Source organism: Crassostrea angulata, chromosome 6 (genome assembly GCF_025612915.1).
Source record: "Crassostrea angulata isolate pt1a10 chromosome 6, ASM2561291v2, whole genome shotgun sequence".
Lineage (NCBI taxonomy): Eukaryota > Metazoa > Mollusca > Bivalvia > Ostreida > Ostreidae > Magallana > Magallana angulata.
Genome location: NC_069116.1, coordinates 52,900,228 through 52,920,843, shown reverse-complemented (window position 1 = coordinate 52,920,843; position 20,616 = coordinate 52,900,228). Strand labels below are relative to the sequence as shown.

The 20,616-nt window shown below is 32.9% G+C and overlaps 1 protein-coding gene across 4 annotated transcripts in view; it reads left to right on the top strand.

Annotated features, from left to right (window-relative positions):
• Window positions 1–19,458, top strand: part of LOC128188575 (uncharacterized) — a 28,204-nt gene extending 8,746 nt beyond the window's left edge. For 2 of the 4 annotated variants that reach the window (XM_052859716.1, XM_052859718.1), the window contains exons 2-10: window positions 2,238–2,320; window positions 6,017–7,262; window positions 9,315–9,363; window positions 9,957–10,001; window positions 10,389–10,533; window positions 11,342–11,471; window positions 14,219–14,287; window positions 14,640–14,734; window positions 15,337–19,458. In XM_052859716.1, coding sequence (XP_052715676.1) covers window positions 6,073–7,262; window positions 9,315–9,363; window positions 9,957–10,001; window positions 10,389–10,533; window positions 11,342–11,471; window positions 14,219–14,287; window positions 14,640–14,734; window positions 15,337–15,386 — 1,773 coding nt within the window. In that variant the 5' untranslated portion in view covers window positions 2,238–2,320; window positions 6,017–6,072 and the 3' untranslated portion in view covers window positions 15,387–19,458. Of the gene's footprint in view, window positions 1–378; window positions 435–981; window positions 1,446–2,237; window positions 2,321–6,016; window positions 7,263–9,314; window positions 9,364–9,956; window positions 10,002–10,388; window positions 10,534–11,341; window positions 11,472–14,218; window positions 14,288–14,639; window positions 14,735–15,336 lie in introns of those variants that run through there. The other 2 variants (XM_052859719.1, XM_052859720.1) reach the window with 2 other exon arrangements.
• Window positions 19,459–20,616: the final 1,158 nt, after the last annotated feature.

Genomic DNA, 20,616 nt, shown 5'->3' with positions numbered 1-20,616 from the left:
GAACTATAGATTGAATAAATGTTTAGTTTGTGCTTCACTTCTGGATATAGTAAATGTTATATTGAATAGCTAATGAGTTTTGTGTATTATAAGTAGGGTATGTGATACAAAGGTGTAGAACTGACAAAAGATTACCTTGTGAGTTGACAATGTGCTACATAACAAGTACCATGACATTTATGATTGGTATTATGTAACAGTATATAAAAATGCATGTAGAACATTGTAGTGAGAGGACAGGCCAGTACTTTCATTGTTGATAGGAACCAATCCCTGATTTTGTAGAGATTGATTTGCTGGTTGTTTGCATTCAGAGATTTGTTCATGATCAATTAGCACTTGGTCTATTTATAGAAAGAAATCGATTTCAAGTCAATGGTATGTGGGTTTTTTTATATACATGTACAGTAGGAGTATGATTATCTGCAAAACCAGTAAGTGCATCACACCTCTACATTTCTTTTCAATACATATAGCTGGCATCATTTTAACAGATGCTTACCTATATACGAATGATATACTTATTATTGGATTTTTTTGCCAGGTATGATTTCCTACATAATTGTATGTAGAATTGTGCTGACAATTTCAGTGGGTAATTTTTCTTGTCAGATCTAAGGATGAAATCGCTGTTTGAGTTTGAATCTTCTTATCCTTTTTATGTAATTTTGTGCTTAAAAGAAACATGGACTGCTTATATTATCAATGTGTGCATAGGAAGAGATGCAGGGGGATTACCAATAAAATCAGTTGATTTCAAATTTTAGAATGTTTCATGATATTTATAAAAATTTTATATTTTGATTTATTTCAAAGACCAAAGTGTCAGGAAAGTGTATGATATGTTGAGTGTGTCAGATATTGAAGATTTTACATCACCAAACAGAGTGATCAATCCAAACTAGAACCCTTTTTGCTAACAGGCCTAGGTGTATATATATTATCTTTAAAAATTATTTTGCACCAACCAATCAGTGAACCAGTTCAAAATTAGAATATCCTTCTTTATTTCTTTTTCAGTTTACCATGGAAAAGCATCTATACATTCTTGTTAAAGTCGGTTGGCCACTTGCTTTTGATTTCTTAGCATTTTGATAAGCAGTTACACAAAATCATGGAACCATTTGTTCAGAAACAACATTGCAATGACTTTGACCTTAATCACAGGGGTCATTGACAGATGATTGACCATCAGTCAGGATAGAAGCAGATGTCTTTTTGATAAACTTGACTGATTATGAATTTCAAGTGGCATTTGACAGATGAATCCTGTGGTTGTTTATGTTTTAAGCTGATTTGGTCTGAAGAAAAAGATTAAGTTACCTTGAAACAACTATAAACAATAGATAAAGTATTCAATGATATTGACCAAAACTGAACCTTACAACAATTTCGGTTAAATTAGATATATACGACTGCAATACTGAAAGATTTAGATTAAATAGGTACTTACAAATGATGTAATACTTTTACTTATGTTAATTGTGTATTGATCCATAACTTATTGTATCATGATTCCAACAATAATTGGTCTTGTTATGCAGATTTCTAAAACCCTGTGAGTAAAAATACCACCTATTAGTGAACCTTACTAAAAACCAATTTATTGAACATTTTTTGAAAGATAGAATTGTCAAGTTTTGCAGAGGATGATGATAATTTAAAGTTTACCATGATTTTTTTTAAATTAGTTTAAAATTAAAATTAAAAGGTTTATGAAGCAGTTGATAATGAAGTCTCTAAATTAAAGACAACATTCTTCTTGTCATTTAAAATAGCTAGTTGGAGATTCAGAAGACTTGTTTTTCACAAAGCTGAACTGCTCACCTGAAGATTCTTATTGACACTCATTAAGAATCTTGAGCCGAGCAGTTCAGTATTGAGCAAGTTGTTCCAGGCTAGCTCTGTTGACACCAGAAATATAAGCATTCAACGAAAGATGTACTTTTATCAGAAGAATTTAAATCTATTTTGAGTAATCTACGGTTGGAGTATCTTACATGCATGCTTAATGAGGATTGTCTACAAATTAATTAATCCTTGACGTAAATCAATATGACCATGTTTTGGAATGATCTCATATTTTAATTAACCCCACTTGCATACCTCTACTTAAAATAGAACAATGTTTGCAAATGGCTTTTGCAATATGATCTGCATGCTCTGAGGGTTTAGGAGTTTGTTGGCTTCAACTTTTATGAGAAATCAAGATTTCACTCTATTTCTATTTGTTACAGATGATGCATTGAAGCCAGCCGGAGAGCCATTAGTGGGCGTGGTTGATCCAAACAGTATCACTTAACCATGCTGGGACTCTGAGGCAAGTCCACTTACTGTAAACAGCCTTCTGTGCTCAAGTAATTAGAAAAAGACAATGGAATTTATTATGACACTACGTGTGTACATGTACATTCACTCTGTTTAAATTTGACACCCAGTTGAGCTTACCAGTTACATGAGGATTATTATGTATTATGTAAATTATGCATATAATGTTCGCCTTAGAGTTCACATTATTCCTATATTATAAAACCATTGTCAATCTGTTGTCAGTCGGTTTCTTTGGGTGTCAATTTCAACTGTTACCCTCCCAAACAAGCACTATCTATATAGTGTCATCCTGACATTCTCATAATCACAGATTTTACAGAGCAATATCCAATAGAACAAGCTTTTCCAGACTCATCCTAGGACACCTAGAAATGAAAGACTTATTGAAAGTTTTTAAATCAGCTTGTATTTTTATATAATAAATCATGCAAGAATTTTTTTTTCAAAAGCCATTAATGTCGTTGCATGGAAATTCTACTTAATTTATCAAAACAGTTTACTAAGTGATAAAACATTTCAAATAAAGTCAAAAATATCAATTCTGGAAGGCCAGTGAGAAATCAATGTACGATCGGTAATCAGCAAAACACATCATTGACAGAGATGATACATTAACTTTAAACAAAGCTTGCTAGAATGATAATAATTTCATCTGGTAATGTTTTCTAGAGATGGAACCAGTATATTTCAAATGAAGAACAAATATTATTAGAATGCTGATAGTATTATTTTGCAGGACCGATCTATTTTTTGAAGGAACAAATTTACATAATAAAAATTGACATAATAAAAAACTTTATTCATTTACCGTATACCGTTACTAATTTATCAGCAAAATATTGTGCTTAAATTATTTTGTGTCAACTAGCCAAAACAGGGGCAATTAAGGTAGTTCACTACATGAAGAAGATACAAAGCCGCAAGATGGTGATTTAAATGTTCTGTTAAATTGTATCAATCGATTTGGTCGTATACAATCAAAGCTCAGTGGTTAAAATATTGGACTTGTGAACCACAGACCACAAGTTCAAATCTGCTTGGAGCTTTTGTTCATATTTACTGAATTAAATATTTGAAAATCAAACTTTTTCTGACCAGAATTTCATATTTTTCTGCCTATTTGACTCATATAGGATCTCTCATGATTTGCGATGGTATATGATTTTTATCCAACGAGTTGTGTGTTTTCTATCCCCGAGCCTTTGCAAATCATGAGAGATTCTTTTTATCACATGTTTTACCAAGTATTTTGTTAATCCCAACTTTTTCTGTAAAAATTGTGATTGTGAGCCGCACAACACATTATTTACAACACGTCAACAACGTTACGCATGGAAAAAAAGTTCCTTGAAGTTTAACAAACAGACATTCATTTTCAAACATTTTTTTATGAATTCATGACAAATAACTGAAACAACATTAAATGTTTCAAATTTATATCTCAACACCCCTCAACTGAATTAATTATTTACTTTTTCATTCTACGTCAATCAGCCGTCTAAACCTACGTAATGATTAACTATGACGTCACGTGGCGTAAGAACACACAGTGGAATATCAAAAATTTATCCCATGAGTGATATCCACCGTATATTGGGATAAACATGTGATAAATACTTTTTACGCGTCATGCTATCTTTCATAATCAAGGGTTTAGTAATTTTCTGCTGATTTGAGAAATTATGTTGACGTTTTTCAGTGAGGCACCTTAATTTTCTTCCTGAAGAATTTTCTAGTTTATTATCATGATTGTTGTGCTTTTATTTATGTTAGTCTCTTACCTTCGAGCCTTCCCCTATTTGGTAGGCCAAGGAAACAATCTGCTGTAATTTTACACTAGGCTTACCAAATTTGTTCAAAATGTATGCAAATCAAAGGGGCACTTTTTTCTGAATTAAAACATTAAGTTTATTTTATATATCCTAATTTTAGATATTTATATGTTATCCAAGAGATGCTTTTTGCAGTCCATATAAAAATTAACCATGATGATCTGTCAGATTTCAATAACTCTGTGGAAACCAATATTTTAAAATGAATCTTTAAAATGTATGCATGGCCCCTTGTGTGCAAGCTTCATGACTTTCGGGGTGAATAGAAAGTGGGACAACATAATTTTTCAGTGCCAAAATAAGGATGAAGAATTCTTTTTAATTCATAACTTTGATTATATAGTAACTGTTTCAAATACCTGGTATAAGACCTTAATAACTTTATTTGTACATGTGTCAGTAAAAAAAAGAGGATGCCCATGTCTATGTAAAACAGTTAAATTCTATCTCCTACACATAATGTTTGTCTCTCCTCTAGCATGATGTGTTGGATCTTATGTAAAGTAATCAATACATGTCAGAAAGGGGGGAATTTTCTGTGGATTGTTATGTACATTGCAGACCATTATATCCTCCTTCTGTGAAGAGCAAACGTTTCCAATTCTTTCTGTGCTATTTGTGGTATTGCTCATTAATCAATAATATCTTTAAGGGGATATACGTAATGGTTCATTGTGCATCTTATGTAATAAAAGCTTTTAAAAAAGACCAAGAAAATTGATCCAACCACTGGCAACCAGCAAAAGTAGTTAACATGTGAAAGAGGCCCTGTTAATTGACTGTCAATACAATGTAGCCATAGGGTCCAAGCCTCTTGATGACATTCCTACACACTTCACAGCACATGTACCTGCACTCTGTTTAATTATTGACAACTTTCTTCTTCCGATTGATACATTGTTGGATTCAGAATCTTTGCTTTGGTCGAGTGACTGTCAGATTTCGGTGAACAAGCTGGTGGTAGTCTACTGTCCTTCTGATAATGTCAGAATGCAGACAATTCAACATGCTCTGTGGGTCCCAGTCAAAGTTTGTTCAAGTACAGCAGTTTTTTTTATTGATTTATCATTGACAATTGATGACTTGTTGGATCTTCAAAGTGTAACATTTATTTTGCATAATGTTGTGGTCAATTTGTTTTGAGGTTCAGTACTGAAGTTCTTTGTCAAGGAAGATTATTTTGTTTGAATTTTTCTCAGAATATTTCAAATTCGATCAGCACTTGCATTTTAGAAATGTGAGCTAAAGCTAGGATGAGTTCCCTAATTTGCTCGTTCTTGTTGTTTACATTGGATGGTAGCTTCTTACTGGATTATGGATAATGTTGTGGTTTCATCAATAATGCCTTGAACATATATCTGTGGATTTTATTGTTGAGTCGATTCACAAATTCAAGTATTCATCAAAGTAAGAAGTGTTACAGATAAATCTATTCTTGAAATTACCTTTGATAAAAAATGAGATTTACTAAATCCTCGATAATTTATGCCCACAATCATCAATGAAACCATAGTGCTGAATCTAGAATCTCGGTAAACTCAATATAGCTGATCAGGACATGTTGCAGAATTTACCAAGCAATTTGTTCCATCTCATAACTGTGCGGATATTTTTTCAGGAATATGTGAATTATAAACTTTAATAGAATTTCAGGCTGTTTTACATAACAATCTGATTTTGTGTAATTTGGCCTTATGAGAGAAGATAGATCTGTTGTGTGTGCCAGTACATGATTAAAATTTTAATTGTTGATAAAAAAAACACCAAAAACCCAGAATGTTGTAAGTTTAAACATTCTCCAATAATTTAAAATAATAATTTGGAAAAGAATACTTATAAATGATCTTTTGTAGGTTGGAATCTTGTAACATAAGATCAGACGGAACTATAAGAGATTCTCTAAGGAGAGATGGATTTTGTTCGCCGCCGACTTTCCCAGGGAGGAAGTAGTGATGAGGAGGGGCGATCACTGTCCTCAAGCTTCTCTGAAGGGACCTCACGGTTCTTCACCTCAATGGTCGCCAAAAAGAATGGCCTCATCAATAATCTCTCCAACAAACTGGAGAACGTGATGAAGCCTGCGTCAAGCCCCGAGGATTCTGATTCCGAGTCGGTGAGTCCCGCCCAGACACCTAGTTCCAACCACAGCTCGTACAGCAATGGAAGCCGCAATTACAGGGGAGACGACTTTTCAACTCAGCCATATCGGTCCAAGAAAAAGACGGAGAGAATTGGCATTCCACGGCGGCACAGTTCCTCTGGCTACTCAGACAGCAGTGGAAATGATGAATTAACCACAGGAAATATCAGTTTTGATGAGCCATTGTACTCGCCTACATCCAAATCCACATTCTCTTATGATTCAAAACAGGAGAGTTTGCCAAAAACAAACTGTATAAGGACTGGAAAGGTTAATAATACTGACCAGGTGCAAAGCAGTTCTAATGTGAAGGATAGTTGTGAAAGTGATAATAAGACAGAAGTAGATCTACCCAAGACAGTTCCCAATGAGGTCATACCAATGAGGAAGACGTCAGATGATGAAGGGGAAAGTAAATCAAAAGTTGCCTCCCCTGTGGAGAAAAGTGAAAAAGAGTCCAACATTGATATAAATGGATTTAAGAGAGCCCCCAAGATGAAACGGCGTTCAAGCACAGTAGACGAGATGCTGTTTGATGATTATGTTCCTCCGCCAGAGGAAGCGGAAGAAGAACAGGATAAGTTTGATGAAAGTGATGATGTGAATTTGAACTCAAAGAGGAAAACACTGATTCCTATGGGAGACCTTATTTCTTTTGACGATGACCAAGAAAATGAATCAGAAAATCGACGCAAAGTTCCTCTCAACAGTGAAAAGTTCTCTCCCTTTACCAGTGTTTCAAGCATTGACAGTTCAGAGTACAGTGTAGGCAATAACCACAATGGGACAGATTCAACCTCGGAGTCGGAGTATGGGGGTTTCCCGATCAAACGCTCCTATTCGATGGGGTCTGAGAACTCATGGAGTTCATCCCTCAGCATCGAGAGCCAACCCGACGAACAGACTCTACAATGTATGGAGTTCATGAAGACTTTTGTAGATCAGATATTTGATTCAAGGTCAGTATCATATTGAAGGTTCAGGAATAATCATTTTGTCTGTTATATCAAATCTGCATCATGATAAACTACCGGTAATTGTTAATAAGTTCACAGAAATGAATGTTTTTGCTCTTTGTTATAGGTTATCATTTTGGGTTAACACATATGTATATAAATATCAAAATTTTGATTATCTTTGCTTAGGGGATTTTGAAAAGACAAATGACTCAAATTTTTTGATTATCCAGTACATAATTTTTCAAGGTCATTCTGTCAAAAATTGACATTTTACCAAGATGTTCGAAAGAATTAGAATTGCTATTCAAATATTATCTGAATGGTGTGAGCCTGATATTGATCAATCCTAAAGAACAGGGATGGTGCAACGTCAGTACAGCAGTGTCATATACCCAAAGTCCTTCCCCAGTCCTGCTACAATCTATCATTTTATCAAAAATGTGTTTAATTCCATTGACCTAGAATGCTGATGGTTTTCAAGGATATATGGATACAGGACTCCAAAGATTGATCTCCATATAAGACCAACTCATCAATCGTGGGGGTTTTGAGCTGGCGATTAAGTTTATTTGGTCCTCTGTGAGCAAGCAATACATGAATCAATAGATGCAGAGTCCTGTGGGTCTAATAAGATGTATAACTTGAAAAACACTCTCTCTCTTTGTGAAAAGATAATTTGTCAGTATAGTATTTCAGGCCAGTAAAATAAATGAGTCGTGATTGCAAGTTATTGGTTTGTTAGAACTATATTTTTGATACCTACTTTCCTTTCGTCAGCAGGGATTTTCAAAATTTGATCCTTAAAAGGGGATGGGATAAGAAATATTTTTATTAAAAACATGGAACACTTTATCGATACACACTCTGCATCAAGAAAATGTATGTTTAACTTAAATGTGCTAGAAAATAAGCAATGTACTCATTCAATTCTACAAGGCCTAAAGGTCATGGAGCAGTGATCGTTTGCATCAGGGGATATTTTTCTCCTTTTCTCCTTAATTTTTCTCTATTATTATTTTTTTTCGCCTTTTTTCGGCACCTTAGTAGGAAAAAATTTAAAGAGCATGGACATTTGGAAAATGCTCTCTTGAAACAAACTTCAAAAACAATTGCAAGTCTATGGGTCTATAAAATTTGACAGAGTAATGGAATGGTGGAGCCATGTGAATTTAACAGCCAATAAAAAAGAAGCTTAATCTCCATACTGAATTGGTCATGATAGATTTTTTTCGGGTTTAAGCACAGAGGCTCTAGATTTCAAATTTTGGCCACTATGCATTTTCAGACAACAGCTACAAAAAAGCTGCATTTGTCCCAGGTTTGATTGTTCCAGTATTTTTACAAGGGGGTTTGCATTGAGGTTTCAGAAGTGGATACATGTATTAACATATCAGGCACATGCTGAAAGAGTGATCTTTGTTAACACTGTGGAGCAGGGCTCTCAGCTGCAAATCAGATCTCTTGGACCATTTAGCATTGAATTAAAAAATGTGCATATCATTATTGTACCCACTTTATCTGATTAGAATAGAGAAAGAGACTAAATACCATAGTCTGGTTCCTTACAATGTAGATCAATGAACATCTGAGGATAGGCCCAGCTCTAGGTTCTTAGAATAAATTCCATTTTTTAGCAAATGCAGTAGACTGATAAACTGCAGTTCTTCAAAATTGTAGGTGCTAATTTATTGGATTGACATTTCTTCACAGCCTCATAAGAACACAGTTTTTTGGGGTGTATTATTATTGAAAAAAAAGCATTCTAAAAATTATTCTTCTGTCATTCTAAAAATGTAAACTTGGGACAAGTGAGGAATACCCACAAGATAAAAGAAAATGAAATCTATGAATCTACAGTAAATTTGAGTTATGAACAAAACATTATACAATGAAATTGAAATGTGACAATATGTAAGTTTATGGTAGCATTGTTTACTAGTATTTGAATGTGACACTAGAGATGCTCTTGTAGAACATACATTATTTGACTGTTACCCTTGGATTGATTGACGTAGAAGAGTAATCATGCATTGTTTTTGGTTTATTTTACAGCAGGGAGATCTCACAAACAGACAAGGCCAAGTTTGGAGAACTTTGTCAGGTATCTGCATTTTCTGTCACTTACTAAGTGGCATTACCACTCCTGTTTAAACTTTTTAGACAAATAAATTTAACTTTTATTGGTTTGGAGACGTTGATAAACCTTGTAGGCTGATGACAATGGCTGGGAAGGTTGAATTATTTTGTTGGTAGTACAACAGTGAAGCCTTCAGTTTTATTGCCTTGTTTAAGGAAATCTGTGTTATCATAAAGGGATACAAAATGAATGGATGATGTAATAGACGTTAAATGGTTTCATGCATTGTCTAGTAACCTCGTCTCAACCTTCTAAGGAGAATGGATGATAGCCCTCTCATGAAATTTAAATAATACCACTTTTATTGTTGTCTTGTCCTAATGGTCTGCACAATATATGTCCAAGAAGCTGATTTATCTTGTTACAGAAGTCTTATGTCATTATGCAAATCAGGTGCCAACCTTAAGGAGTGACTGAGGTGTAAATAAGCACCTGGTCTCATTAGAACCGCAGATCTAGGCTGTCCCAAGCATGTCATAACGTAAAGAAAGACTAAATGCCTAGGTCGCGGTTTGAGGGGAAATTAGTCATTGTGATGACTTTTTGTTTTATTTCAGGAGGTGGCCGGGAGGCAGTGGTTTGCACGTTACGTTAACGGACAGGTTCGTATACATGAAGTTTGCGTCTAGATACAGCTTTTTTCATTCAGAAGCATTGGTACATTCTCATTTGCATCCTTAATGTTCACAAAAAAGGAAAATGAATGTTTTGAAAAGTTATTTCTGAAAGAATGAGTGATGTTCCCTACATATATCCTTGTCATATTACGCCCCTTTCTGTTGCCAACTTATATTTTCCAAGATAGTTTATTATTTTCAAGATGTATGAAATATTACTGTTTGCATTCATCTGTACACCTTATTTTTATCGTTAATTTTGTATCTGAAAAGCATAGCATAAAATGCATATTGTGGGTAGAAAGATTAATTAAGCTGTTAAATGAATAAAAACCTGAGTGGTAACGTAATATATTTGGGATCTTTTCACAGAGAGTAAATAACAAGAGGGTGACAGAACAGATCTTTTTCCGCCTGATGCAGTATTTCGCGGTGGTACTGTTTGAATGTGGGGAGGCAGAAGATTTCACACCAGCCAAATCACTCATGAACATGTGCTTCACTTTCTATTATGAAGGTAGTCGATGCTTATATTAAAAGTACACATATCTATCACTTTAACAGAATATTTTCTCCTTGTTATAAATCTTGATTTAGAATAAACCTGACATGTCAGTGTGCTTTGAGATTTATGGTTTTTCAATGTGAACCATTTGATTAAGGTTCTCCATTCCTCAGCCTCAAAGTATTTTTTTTTTCATCATAAACATGTTATTTATCCTTCAAACTTTATTAAGGAAATAAGATAAGAGGAAATTTTTTATGGTATCCATGCATTTTACAAAGTTATTGCAATTTTGGCCATAGTAAATATAACTGAATAAATAAAGTATACAAGTTGAGATCAAATTAGAGAAAAAAAGGTTGTACCGTTGGATTGGTGGCTTGAAACCCTTTATCTTTAGGTAGTAGGTCTTCATGGAGCCACTAAGCCAAGTACTTTAGATTCCTATCTAAACATGAGGAATTAATATCTGCATAAAATTGCAAGAAGCGCATCTCGTGAATTTTAAAATCTCGCTTTCATTTTTAAGACATATGTTAACGACATGAAATTATGATAAAAATTTGATATTCACGATTTTAATTTTGCGATTTGATGGAAAACGGCTGAATCGCGGAATTAAGTACTCGCGTAAAATAAGGAATCTACAGTTTTGGAGATGTCAAGGGTAAACTCCTGAAAGTTTAAGTAATTAGGACTTATAAATTACCTCGACATATCCATTGTACCAGTATTTGAGATATCAGTGTTCGAGATATTGAAGTTTAACTGTATGTATGTACCTTCACACAAAATTATGATTTTACTGCTTCGTTGACAGGTTGCCATGGAAAGAACTTTCTGTACAGTTTCCTGAGAGACCAGCCTATCTGGCAGTCCTTACGGTTCTGGAACGCCGCTTTCTTTGATGCAGTGCAGCTGGAGAGATCCAAGAGACCTGTTTGTACAAGGTGCACATTATGTCCTCAACTTACCGGTACTCAGACATCTGCTTATACATGTCCTCATCTCTCTCAAAGATATCTGCCTATATGTGAGAGTGTCCTTTACTCTGTCAAAGACATTTGTCTATAAATGTCCTCATCTTGCTCAAGTCATTTACCTATTACATCTCAACTCACTTAAGTCAGTTATACATATTTATAATAGGACATCTAGTCATTTTACTTTGGCCTGTAAAATAAATGTTCTCAACTTTTTCATGTACATGTACATAACATATTGAGATCAGACAATCTGAGTCTCTACTTAATCCAACACGTATGTGTTAACAAGCTAATTCTCTTTACCTGCAGTAGGTTCTCTGTCCTATATTCCACTAAATGCACTTCTAATGCAAAGTACATATTTCATAAATCTATCTCTTTCATCACTTTTAATTGAGTGTGGTAAGATGCATTTCATGTATGACGCAAGAAATATTTTTCACTTTGAAAATGAAAGGTAGACACATTAATTTTATTGATTTGATTCATTGGATGTCATAAAAACAAATCAAAGGAATACGAAACTGTGTAAAAGAATTCTAATTATGAAGGTAACATCATTATAACAGGCATTTTTTGTGCTGTATAAGAAAAAGTTCAGTGCCTGACAAAAAACATCATTCACCTGTATCTTACCCAGCCTACTGCTGATATTGGAGTCTTGGGTTAAAATGGAGTGAGAGAGAGATTTTGCCATGTATTATTCTCTATTTATTTCATTTGTTTATTCTTAAAAAAGAAACATTCTTCAAAGCAATTTCCTTGCCTAACTAAATACATTTTCAACTTTGATCTCATCCTAAGTAAAGCAATAACTTGCTTGTAGATTCCCATGCTCTTCCAAGAGTTGTCATTTTTGAACCCTGGCCTTAAATATGGGTTCCGTTTGGTGCAGAATATTTTAAGTATCTTAAACAACACAGAGATTATGAAGAGATGTTTATTTGTGTCTCATTTGTGTTTCTCTGCTCTCCAAAAATAAACACGATTCCTGGAAAGATAAACAAATCTAATTTATTACACAAATGGTTTTGTTTTGCTCCTTATTTAAATTTTTGAAATGAATTCAAGTTTATAAAAAAAGAAAATGAATTATAATGATCTGACATGCCCCTGCAATTATAAATATTTGAATCTAAAGAAGAATACCGGAATTTTTTATAAGAATATAAATTTGATATTCAAAATTTTGTTTGAAGTTCTGACTTACAAGAAAACCTGTGTATGATGTTAAAATGGTGGGTTTGTAATAGTACATTATATAAATAGTGCCTGTTTGGGAGGGTAACAGTTGAAATTGACACCCCGAGAAAACCATTGTCAACCGACACGAAGCGGAGGTTGACAATGGTTTTCTCAGTGTATCAATTTCAACTGTTATCCTCCCAAACAGGCAATATTTATTTTGTTATACTGAATGTCTTTTTTCAAATTTTTAAGAAAATTTTACTGCTTTTATATAGGAATAACGTGAATTCTACAGCGAACCGTACGCGCATAATTTTCGCGCATGTAACATTTTTTAATGTTACCTGTTGCCAAGTGCGTTGCTAACGCTGAGGGTAATAGTAAATATTATTAACTGCGTCTTAACCAATCAGATTTCAGTATTTAACATGAAAGTATAACAAAAAGAATTATCTATCTACAATATGCTATGATATCAAAACAAATATTTCTGTTTTTGATGTTAATTTTTTCAATATCTTATGATAGTAGTGCAGCAATTTTCTTAGTATACAAACATTTGAAGTTTAATATTTCTGACTTCCTAAGGATGGAAAATTCTTGACATCCAAGAGATGTTAATTTGGTTAACATTCTTGATGTTTAATTGACATTTTATTGGTGTTATTTTCTTGGCATTGTAATGATACAGTTTTCTTGATATTTTAAAAATTGTACATAGGGATGTAATTGACTTGACATATGGTATAGGTATCATTGTTTTGGCATAAAGTATGGAATGATGTTATAATTTAGACATAATAGAGATGTAATTGTCTTGTCATTATGTGCATATTAATGTCTTAACTTCATTTGGATGTAATTTTACTTAATTGGATGTAATTCTAATGACATTCCATTGATGTAATTTCCTTGATATCATATGAATGTAATCTATTCGGTAGTGTAGTCGTAATTTTCTTAAAATCTAAGGGATATGAAATTGGCATCATATGGAAGTTGATATCTTGTATGTATGTAATCGTATCGACATCATCACATGTATTATGGGTGTTATTGTCTGGAATCACATAGGGATGAAATTTATTGAGAAAAGTGTGATTCTTATGTGTGTTTATTTCTTGACATGCATGGTTGTCTACATCATATGGGTGTTGATTTCTTGACTTGCATGGAAGTAATTTTCTTGAAATATGAGAAAATGATAGATTACTCGTAATGAATAAGATTTTCACCTGCAGTTTTTTTAATCTCTACACCTGCGTTTAGAGGCTGTTGCTCCGTGCAAGGATCATATCTAGTGTTATAATTATCCCTCAGTACAGTGCCATAATTATCTCTGTACAGGGCCAGTTACATAATACAGCCCCTGCATTTGACTGTGTTTCTATCCCTGTAGTCCAGCCTGCCTGCTTTTATTTGGTATAACTGACTGTGGCTGATGCCCTCTCTGTGATTGATGACCCTGTCTGGCAGAGAGCAGCTCTAACTGTGGGTTAATTTCACGTTTTTATTTATTACAGTGATGACGGGGATGATCTTCAGAAAGATGACAGACAGTTTCAGGAAAACATCACGTTTGGACAACTAGGGTACTGCGCAATTTAGTCATTCTCTGGTGTCTATGCATTGCCAACACTTATTTAATAAATGAAGGTTCTAATTAAATGGTGCATGTTCAAGCAGTAATATGATTAACTTGTTAATCCATAGACCATTTTTTTTTCTAAGCAGGTTTTAGACAAATTAACTACCCTAACAACCAAGTACATCTATTTGATGAAACTTTTTGGATACATTAAAATGTTTTAGATCTGCTAACGTCTGTAGATCTTCATGATTTCTCCTAGCCATATGTTCCCAGATCAGCATTACACAATATAAACATCCTAGAAGCTCAAGGCTGTATCTTCATTATCTCAATACTTTTCTGTATACTTCTAGGACGTTCACCTGCAATATGAGAGCCTTTGGCTTGTCCAGGGATCTTTGTTTAGAATTCCTACGGAAACAATCAACAATTGCCAATCTGAAAAAAGGTACCAGTTCTCAGAAAACTAATGATGTGTTGATGATACTCTTGGTTATATTTATAAGGTTTTAGGAGGTGGCATTCCAGAATAAGAGACATTTATGATAAACTGCTAAACAATTAGCAGGTATATTTTCTTAATATTTTCTGTATGATTGCAGGCTAGTGCTGTTTTAAGTAAGAACAAGCACAAAATATATGCTAATTTTATTCAGATTCTCTCATAACACCTTCTACTGTAAGACAATAGTTTATAGTTGGAATCTTATGAAATAGTTCACTCTGTAATTGTGCTTTTAACTATGAGTAAATATATTCCATGATATACATATGAGATATAAGCAGTCTTCCCCAGACACCTGTTAGAAATACAAGACATTTCATTAGTTTAAAAGTCTGATTACAAGAAAAACTTGACATATGACTATAAATGAAGTCATTCTGACCAAAATTATGTAAAAATTTTGTTTTTAGGCTCTAGGAGCAGGTACATCTCATGAATATAGGGATACATTCTGCTCCAATTTCGTTTTTGTTGATTGTAATTTTGGCAGAATCCTCATTTATTTACTGGTGACTTGCTATTATATATTGTCTTATTTTTTGTAGAGCAAGTACAGATGTTAAAAGACAACGTCGATAAAACTCGGGAATCTTAGTCCATGATTTCACATTCCAGGAAGGACAACTCATACATTCTGCCACAGGAGAAGTAAATGGAGAACTTAAGTGCATACCTGTAGCTTTATTTTGGTTCATAGTTAACCATTTAGTGTTGCATTTATTTTTTGCCACTGTGTATAATTTTTCATCAAATTGGTTATGTTGTTCAAAAATGCTTTTATATAGAACATGTGTATATAATTGGTCCAGATTGATTCTGAACATTTGCTGTATGTATAAATTTGATACATGGTGTTTTTTTGGGTTTTTTTTTGTTACAGGGTAGTCTTTACAAAACTATTGTTGTGTCTAAATTGTTCCAACATATTCAATCATTAGAAAATCATTGGGTATACAAAGTTATGTTTCATCTCCCCTTACCTGTTATAATTTCCTTTGAGTACCGGTTTATCATATCACAATCATTATCTTTATTTAAACATTTGCAAGTAAATTTGTTCCACATTTAGCTGAATTTGTAAATATTTTTCAAAATGGTTTTTAGAACTGTCTTTCCAAGCTTTTGTTGAAGATTGTTTAATTTGTTGAAAACGTTTGTGATATACACGAATTGGAAATGTGAAAGTGGTTTGTATATAATTATCTGAACAAAACTATCTCATTATGTTTTATTCTATAATCAGAATTATCCCAGTTAACCTTAACAAAGCAGTACTTGGTACTAGGGTTAAAGTTCTATAGTTGTTCAGGTCCTTTTTTTGGCAGTTGAAATTGTTCATGTTTTGCCTTTGTACATCAATGATACTTCGATGTATCGTAAACATTTCCTTAGTCTGTTGAGAAATGCTTTTGCAGTAAAACATGGTTATATCGAAGTGCAAGGGACGGGTAATTTTGCTTTGTTATAAGCTTAATTTGTTATATCCGTCAAGTTCACACATATAATATAGTCACAGGGAATGAAAATCACTTCGCTGTAAGCATCAATTCATTATAAGCGTGTTTGCTATAACCATGTTTTAATGTATATATTAATCTTTTAGCACTGTGAGAATTACAGTCAAACTTTGTTATCTCGAACTAGATGGGACTGTTTAAAAACTTCAAGATATATGATCCATTTATATATAACAAGATTAATATAGTTTATAAACAATTTATTGAAACATTCCATAGTGGACACTGGGGACTACTAACTGTTTACAGCTAAGATTAACAGATGTAAGTAAATGACAAATACTGTCTGAAAGGAAAAAACACACCCTGTAATCGGGTGACATAACTTCAAACAAAATACATGGATACTTAGATGACAAAATTAACCCTCTAAAGAGAGTTTAAAATACATACAAATTATCCCCTTAGAAAACATGGGGGGAATTGGTGGAAATTCAAAAATTTAAACAACAAGACAATGTATTTGAGATATTTGAGGGTAAAATACTCTAAAAATAAGCGGTTTGGACTTACAAATCACTTTGACATATCCACTGTATTCGAGATATCAGTATATATAAAACTATAACAACAGCGGTGTTCTATTCATAAAATGAGTTTAAAAGGGCTTGATGGTCATGGCCATTTGTAGACTGTATTTATCTCCTTTAGATGAATTTTGAAGAGCTCTGTATAAAGATGCTAAAAAATAATCAAATTTTAAATCTAAAAAAAATGTATTTCTTTTTTAATAATGAATAGCTTATGGCCAAACATAATTTATTGAAATTTTAAAGCAGATCTGATGGATCAATTGTTGACCATCACGACTCCTTAAGGTATTCAATGTATAATGAAGGGATATTGAACAATTGTGAATCCTTTGAAACAAGTTAAATATGTATTGCTAGATAACAATAAAAGTGAAATTAACCAAACTCACAAGACTGACAACATGTAAGAAGCCGGTCATTTTGAACGTTAAAATGTTTTATAGAGTTATCTCCCCTTGAGGAAAAAAAAAAGAAAATTTTAATTTCTTCAAAATATCTGCAATAAACGACTCATTTTATTTTAAATCTAAATAAAGAGAAAGTTCACGCATGTATTAACCAAGAGAGTTTTACAAATTTAAGTTACTTTTTACAATATCTTAATAAAACATACTTTGCCCATAGACTTCAATGCAAATTTTAACATGTAATTGATTGGACTTAATTTAATCAAAATTTTGAAAATTCCTTTGATGGGGTATTTTTATTAAATAACACCTTCAAAATGATATCATGATTAAGAATATCGGACCATTCATTTATTAGGTACAAAATGTGGTTGTTATACATTGAATACCTTAATACATTGTTGATCTCTCAGGTATCAATTGTTATGCAAATTTCTGAATTGATTCAGTTGAAAGTATTTCTATTTGTTTGTGAATCCAGCTAAAATGAATGTTTCTAAAATTATTAATGAAGACCTTTTAAGACTGTTTCATTTATGTGATATTCTTATGGCATGTCTGAGAATTAAATTAAGATGTTTATGAGCATCTAGTTATGATTTCAGGTTTTTGTATATAGGTGTTCTTAAAATTGTTCATGAAACAATTGGGGGAAAAGCTTGATTAAACTTTACCTGTTCAAAATGTAAGAGAAATGTTTATCTTTTTTAATGTTTACAACAGATTATTTCAAAGTGCAATATCGTTATACATGTATCTATCATCTGTTAACTTTCATAAACCTAAGAGACATTTTTTTTTCTCTACCAGTGAGGTTGTAACGAATGAGTGCTAGAATTTTTCATATAATTTATTAAAGTCTACAGCAATGTGCTATTTATAGAATGTAGATATTTATTTACAATTGTTAATTTTTACAAAGTTTATGGTTGGGTTTTTTTTGTGAATTTTTGTATCATTAAGAAATCCATATATTGGATTGATATCTCCTTTGTGATAGAATCTTGGATTTTTTTTTCCTTTTGTTGAAGTTATATATCTCAGTCCCTTCATTTTCTTTATTTTGTTGATTTATATTTCAATTTATTAGTGCTCTTATTATTTATTTTTACTTCAATTGATATATACAATATACAATGTTTTGTTGATTTGTTTAAGAACCTGTATTTTCTCTCTTTGGCAATATCAAACAATGAATAGCTATGTTACATGTATTTACCAATAAGTATACATGCAGGTTTAAATGTCAGGTGTCAGAAATTTTTTCTCTCAATATTTACAAAAAGTTGATGTTCCTATAAAAAACACATATGAATATAACTGTAGTATCTATAAAATGATATTTTGTAACTTATGGTACTTCTGTCTCAAAGAGGTGTGAAATATTCTGAGAGCTATATTTGTTAAGACTTTCAATAGATGAGTGTATAATGTTTTTGAATACTCTAAGAAAGAGTCATCCCTGAAAGGGAGGCTTCTCTGTTCAGATTGACCTGAAGATTGATGCAAACAGGAATAAGAGATGTGTCAAGAATCATATGATCCAATACATTCCAGTTGACTTTGTGCTTGGCTATCAGCATCAGAACTTTGATATAACATGTACATTCCATTGGATAATCTTGTTAGCTGTGGTTTTAGTTTTCTTTATTTTTTTCTTTCTTACTTTCCTCTGAAGCTAAAAATCATCCAAGATTGTGTAACATACTAAGTTCTTTAGGTATGTATTGTGTATAACTTTGAGGACTTTTTTCAAAACATTAATTTTGTACTCATATAGTAAGATAATTTAGAGTTATCTGAACTTTTTATTTTGGTTATGATAAGTGTTTATGTAAGTTTAGATAATAATGCAATGATAGTGTATATAAATAATGCAGTGTTATATTCTCTAGTTAGCCATAGCTGTATGGTAGTAAACCAAATGCAGTAAAACAAAGCTATCCTTAGAATGGATATAAAAGATTCCCGCTTAAACAATTTTCATGAAGTAGGAATACACGTAATTCTATAGGAAAGAGTGTCTGTAACAGGTAAAACTGACTGCCCTTGGTGCTTATTGTGAGCCCTGTTTATTGTGTGTAGTACATGCTTTGTTCACACAGGGAGTCCAGTGGTACATGTAGCCATTGTCTGTTGTGTAGACTAGAACTGTAGTGCATCAATATTCAGTGTTACCGTCACACAATGCAATAAACTCATCAACAGGCCATACTCTTCTTGTCTTATTGAAGCAGAAGCAGTCCTAGCCAAAGTGCATGCAGGATCAAGTGACAGAGTTATTGCTCTGATTGCATTGATCAATAGAACATCAATACTATACTCTTCTTATTGAAGCAGTAGCAGTCCCAGCTAAAGTACATCTACGATCAAGTGTCAGAGTTATTGCTGTGACTGCATTGATCAATAGCTGATACATTTACATCAATTAAGATAGAAGTCATCAAAGTTTTACAGTTACCAGAAGGGGGAAAAACGATATAACCAATGTTTGCTAATGTTTCCTTATGAACTGCTAAGATTCAAAATTCTCAAATGACTGTTCAAAAAGGACACTGGAAAATTGATGAAAATAAAAAATACCGGTAGATAATATAGAAAATCTTGAACAGTTGCACTGTTTACATGGCATTAAAGAACTATATATGATATTAGTCAAATTTGGCCCCCATAATTCGCTATTTTTAAAATGATTCAGATGCATTGAAAACTTTTGTGATATACACGAATTGGAAATGTGAAAGTGGTTTGTATATAATTATCTTAACAAAACTATCTCATTATGTTTTATTCTATAATCAGAATTATCCCAGTTAACCTTAACAAAGCAGTACTTGGTACTAGGGTTAAAGTTCTATAGTTGTTCAGATCCTTTTTTTGGCAGTTGAAATTGTTCATGTTTTGCCTTTGTACATCAATGATACTTCGATGTATCGTAAACATTTCCTTAGTCTGTTGAGAAATGCTTTTGCAGTAAAACATGGTTATATCGAAGTGCCAGGGACGGGTGATTTTGCTTTGTTATAAGCTTAATTTGTTATATAACATTTTTGAATAAGTTTTCTCGTTATGTCACAAATAAGATAATTTTATTACTGTGCCCTGAAAATTGCTGAATCACACCGGAAACAGTTATATTGCCCTCCCGGAAACAGTTATATATCACAGGAAATAGTTATATTGCCCTCCCGAAACTGTAATATCACCATCGCGTGCAAGAATTCTGCATATTAATTACGTCGGGTTCGAAATTCAACGAACCAGTTGCTAAGCAAACGTAAACAGATCAGCGAATTTTAAACATGTCAGGCCAACGTCTGCAGTTTGTTCATCTAAATTCAGAAGAACTAGCATTAAGAATCAATGAT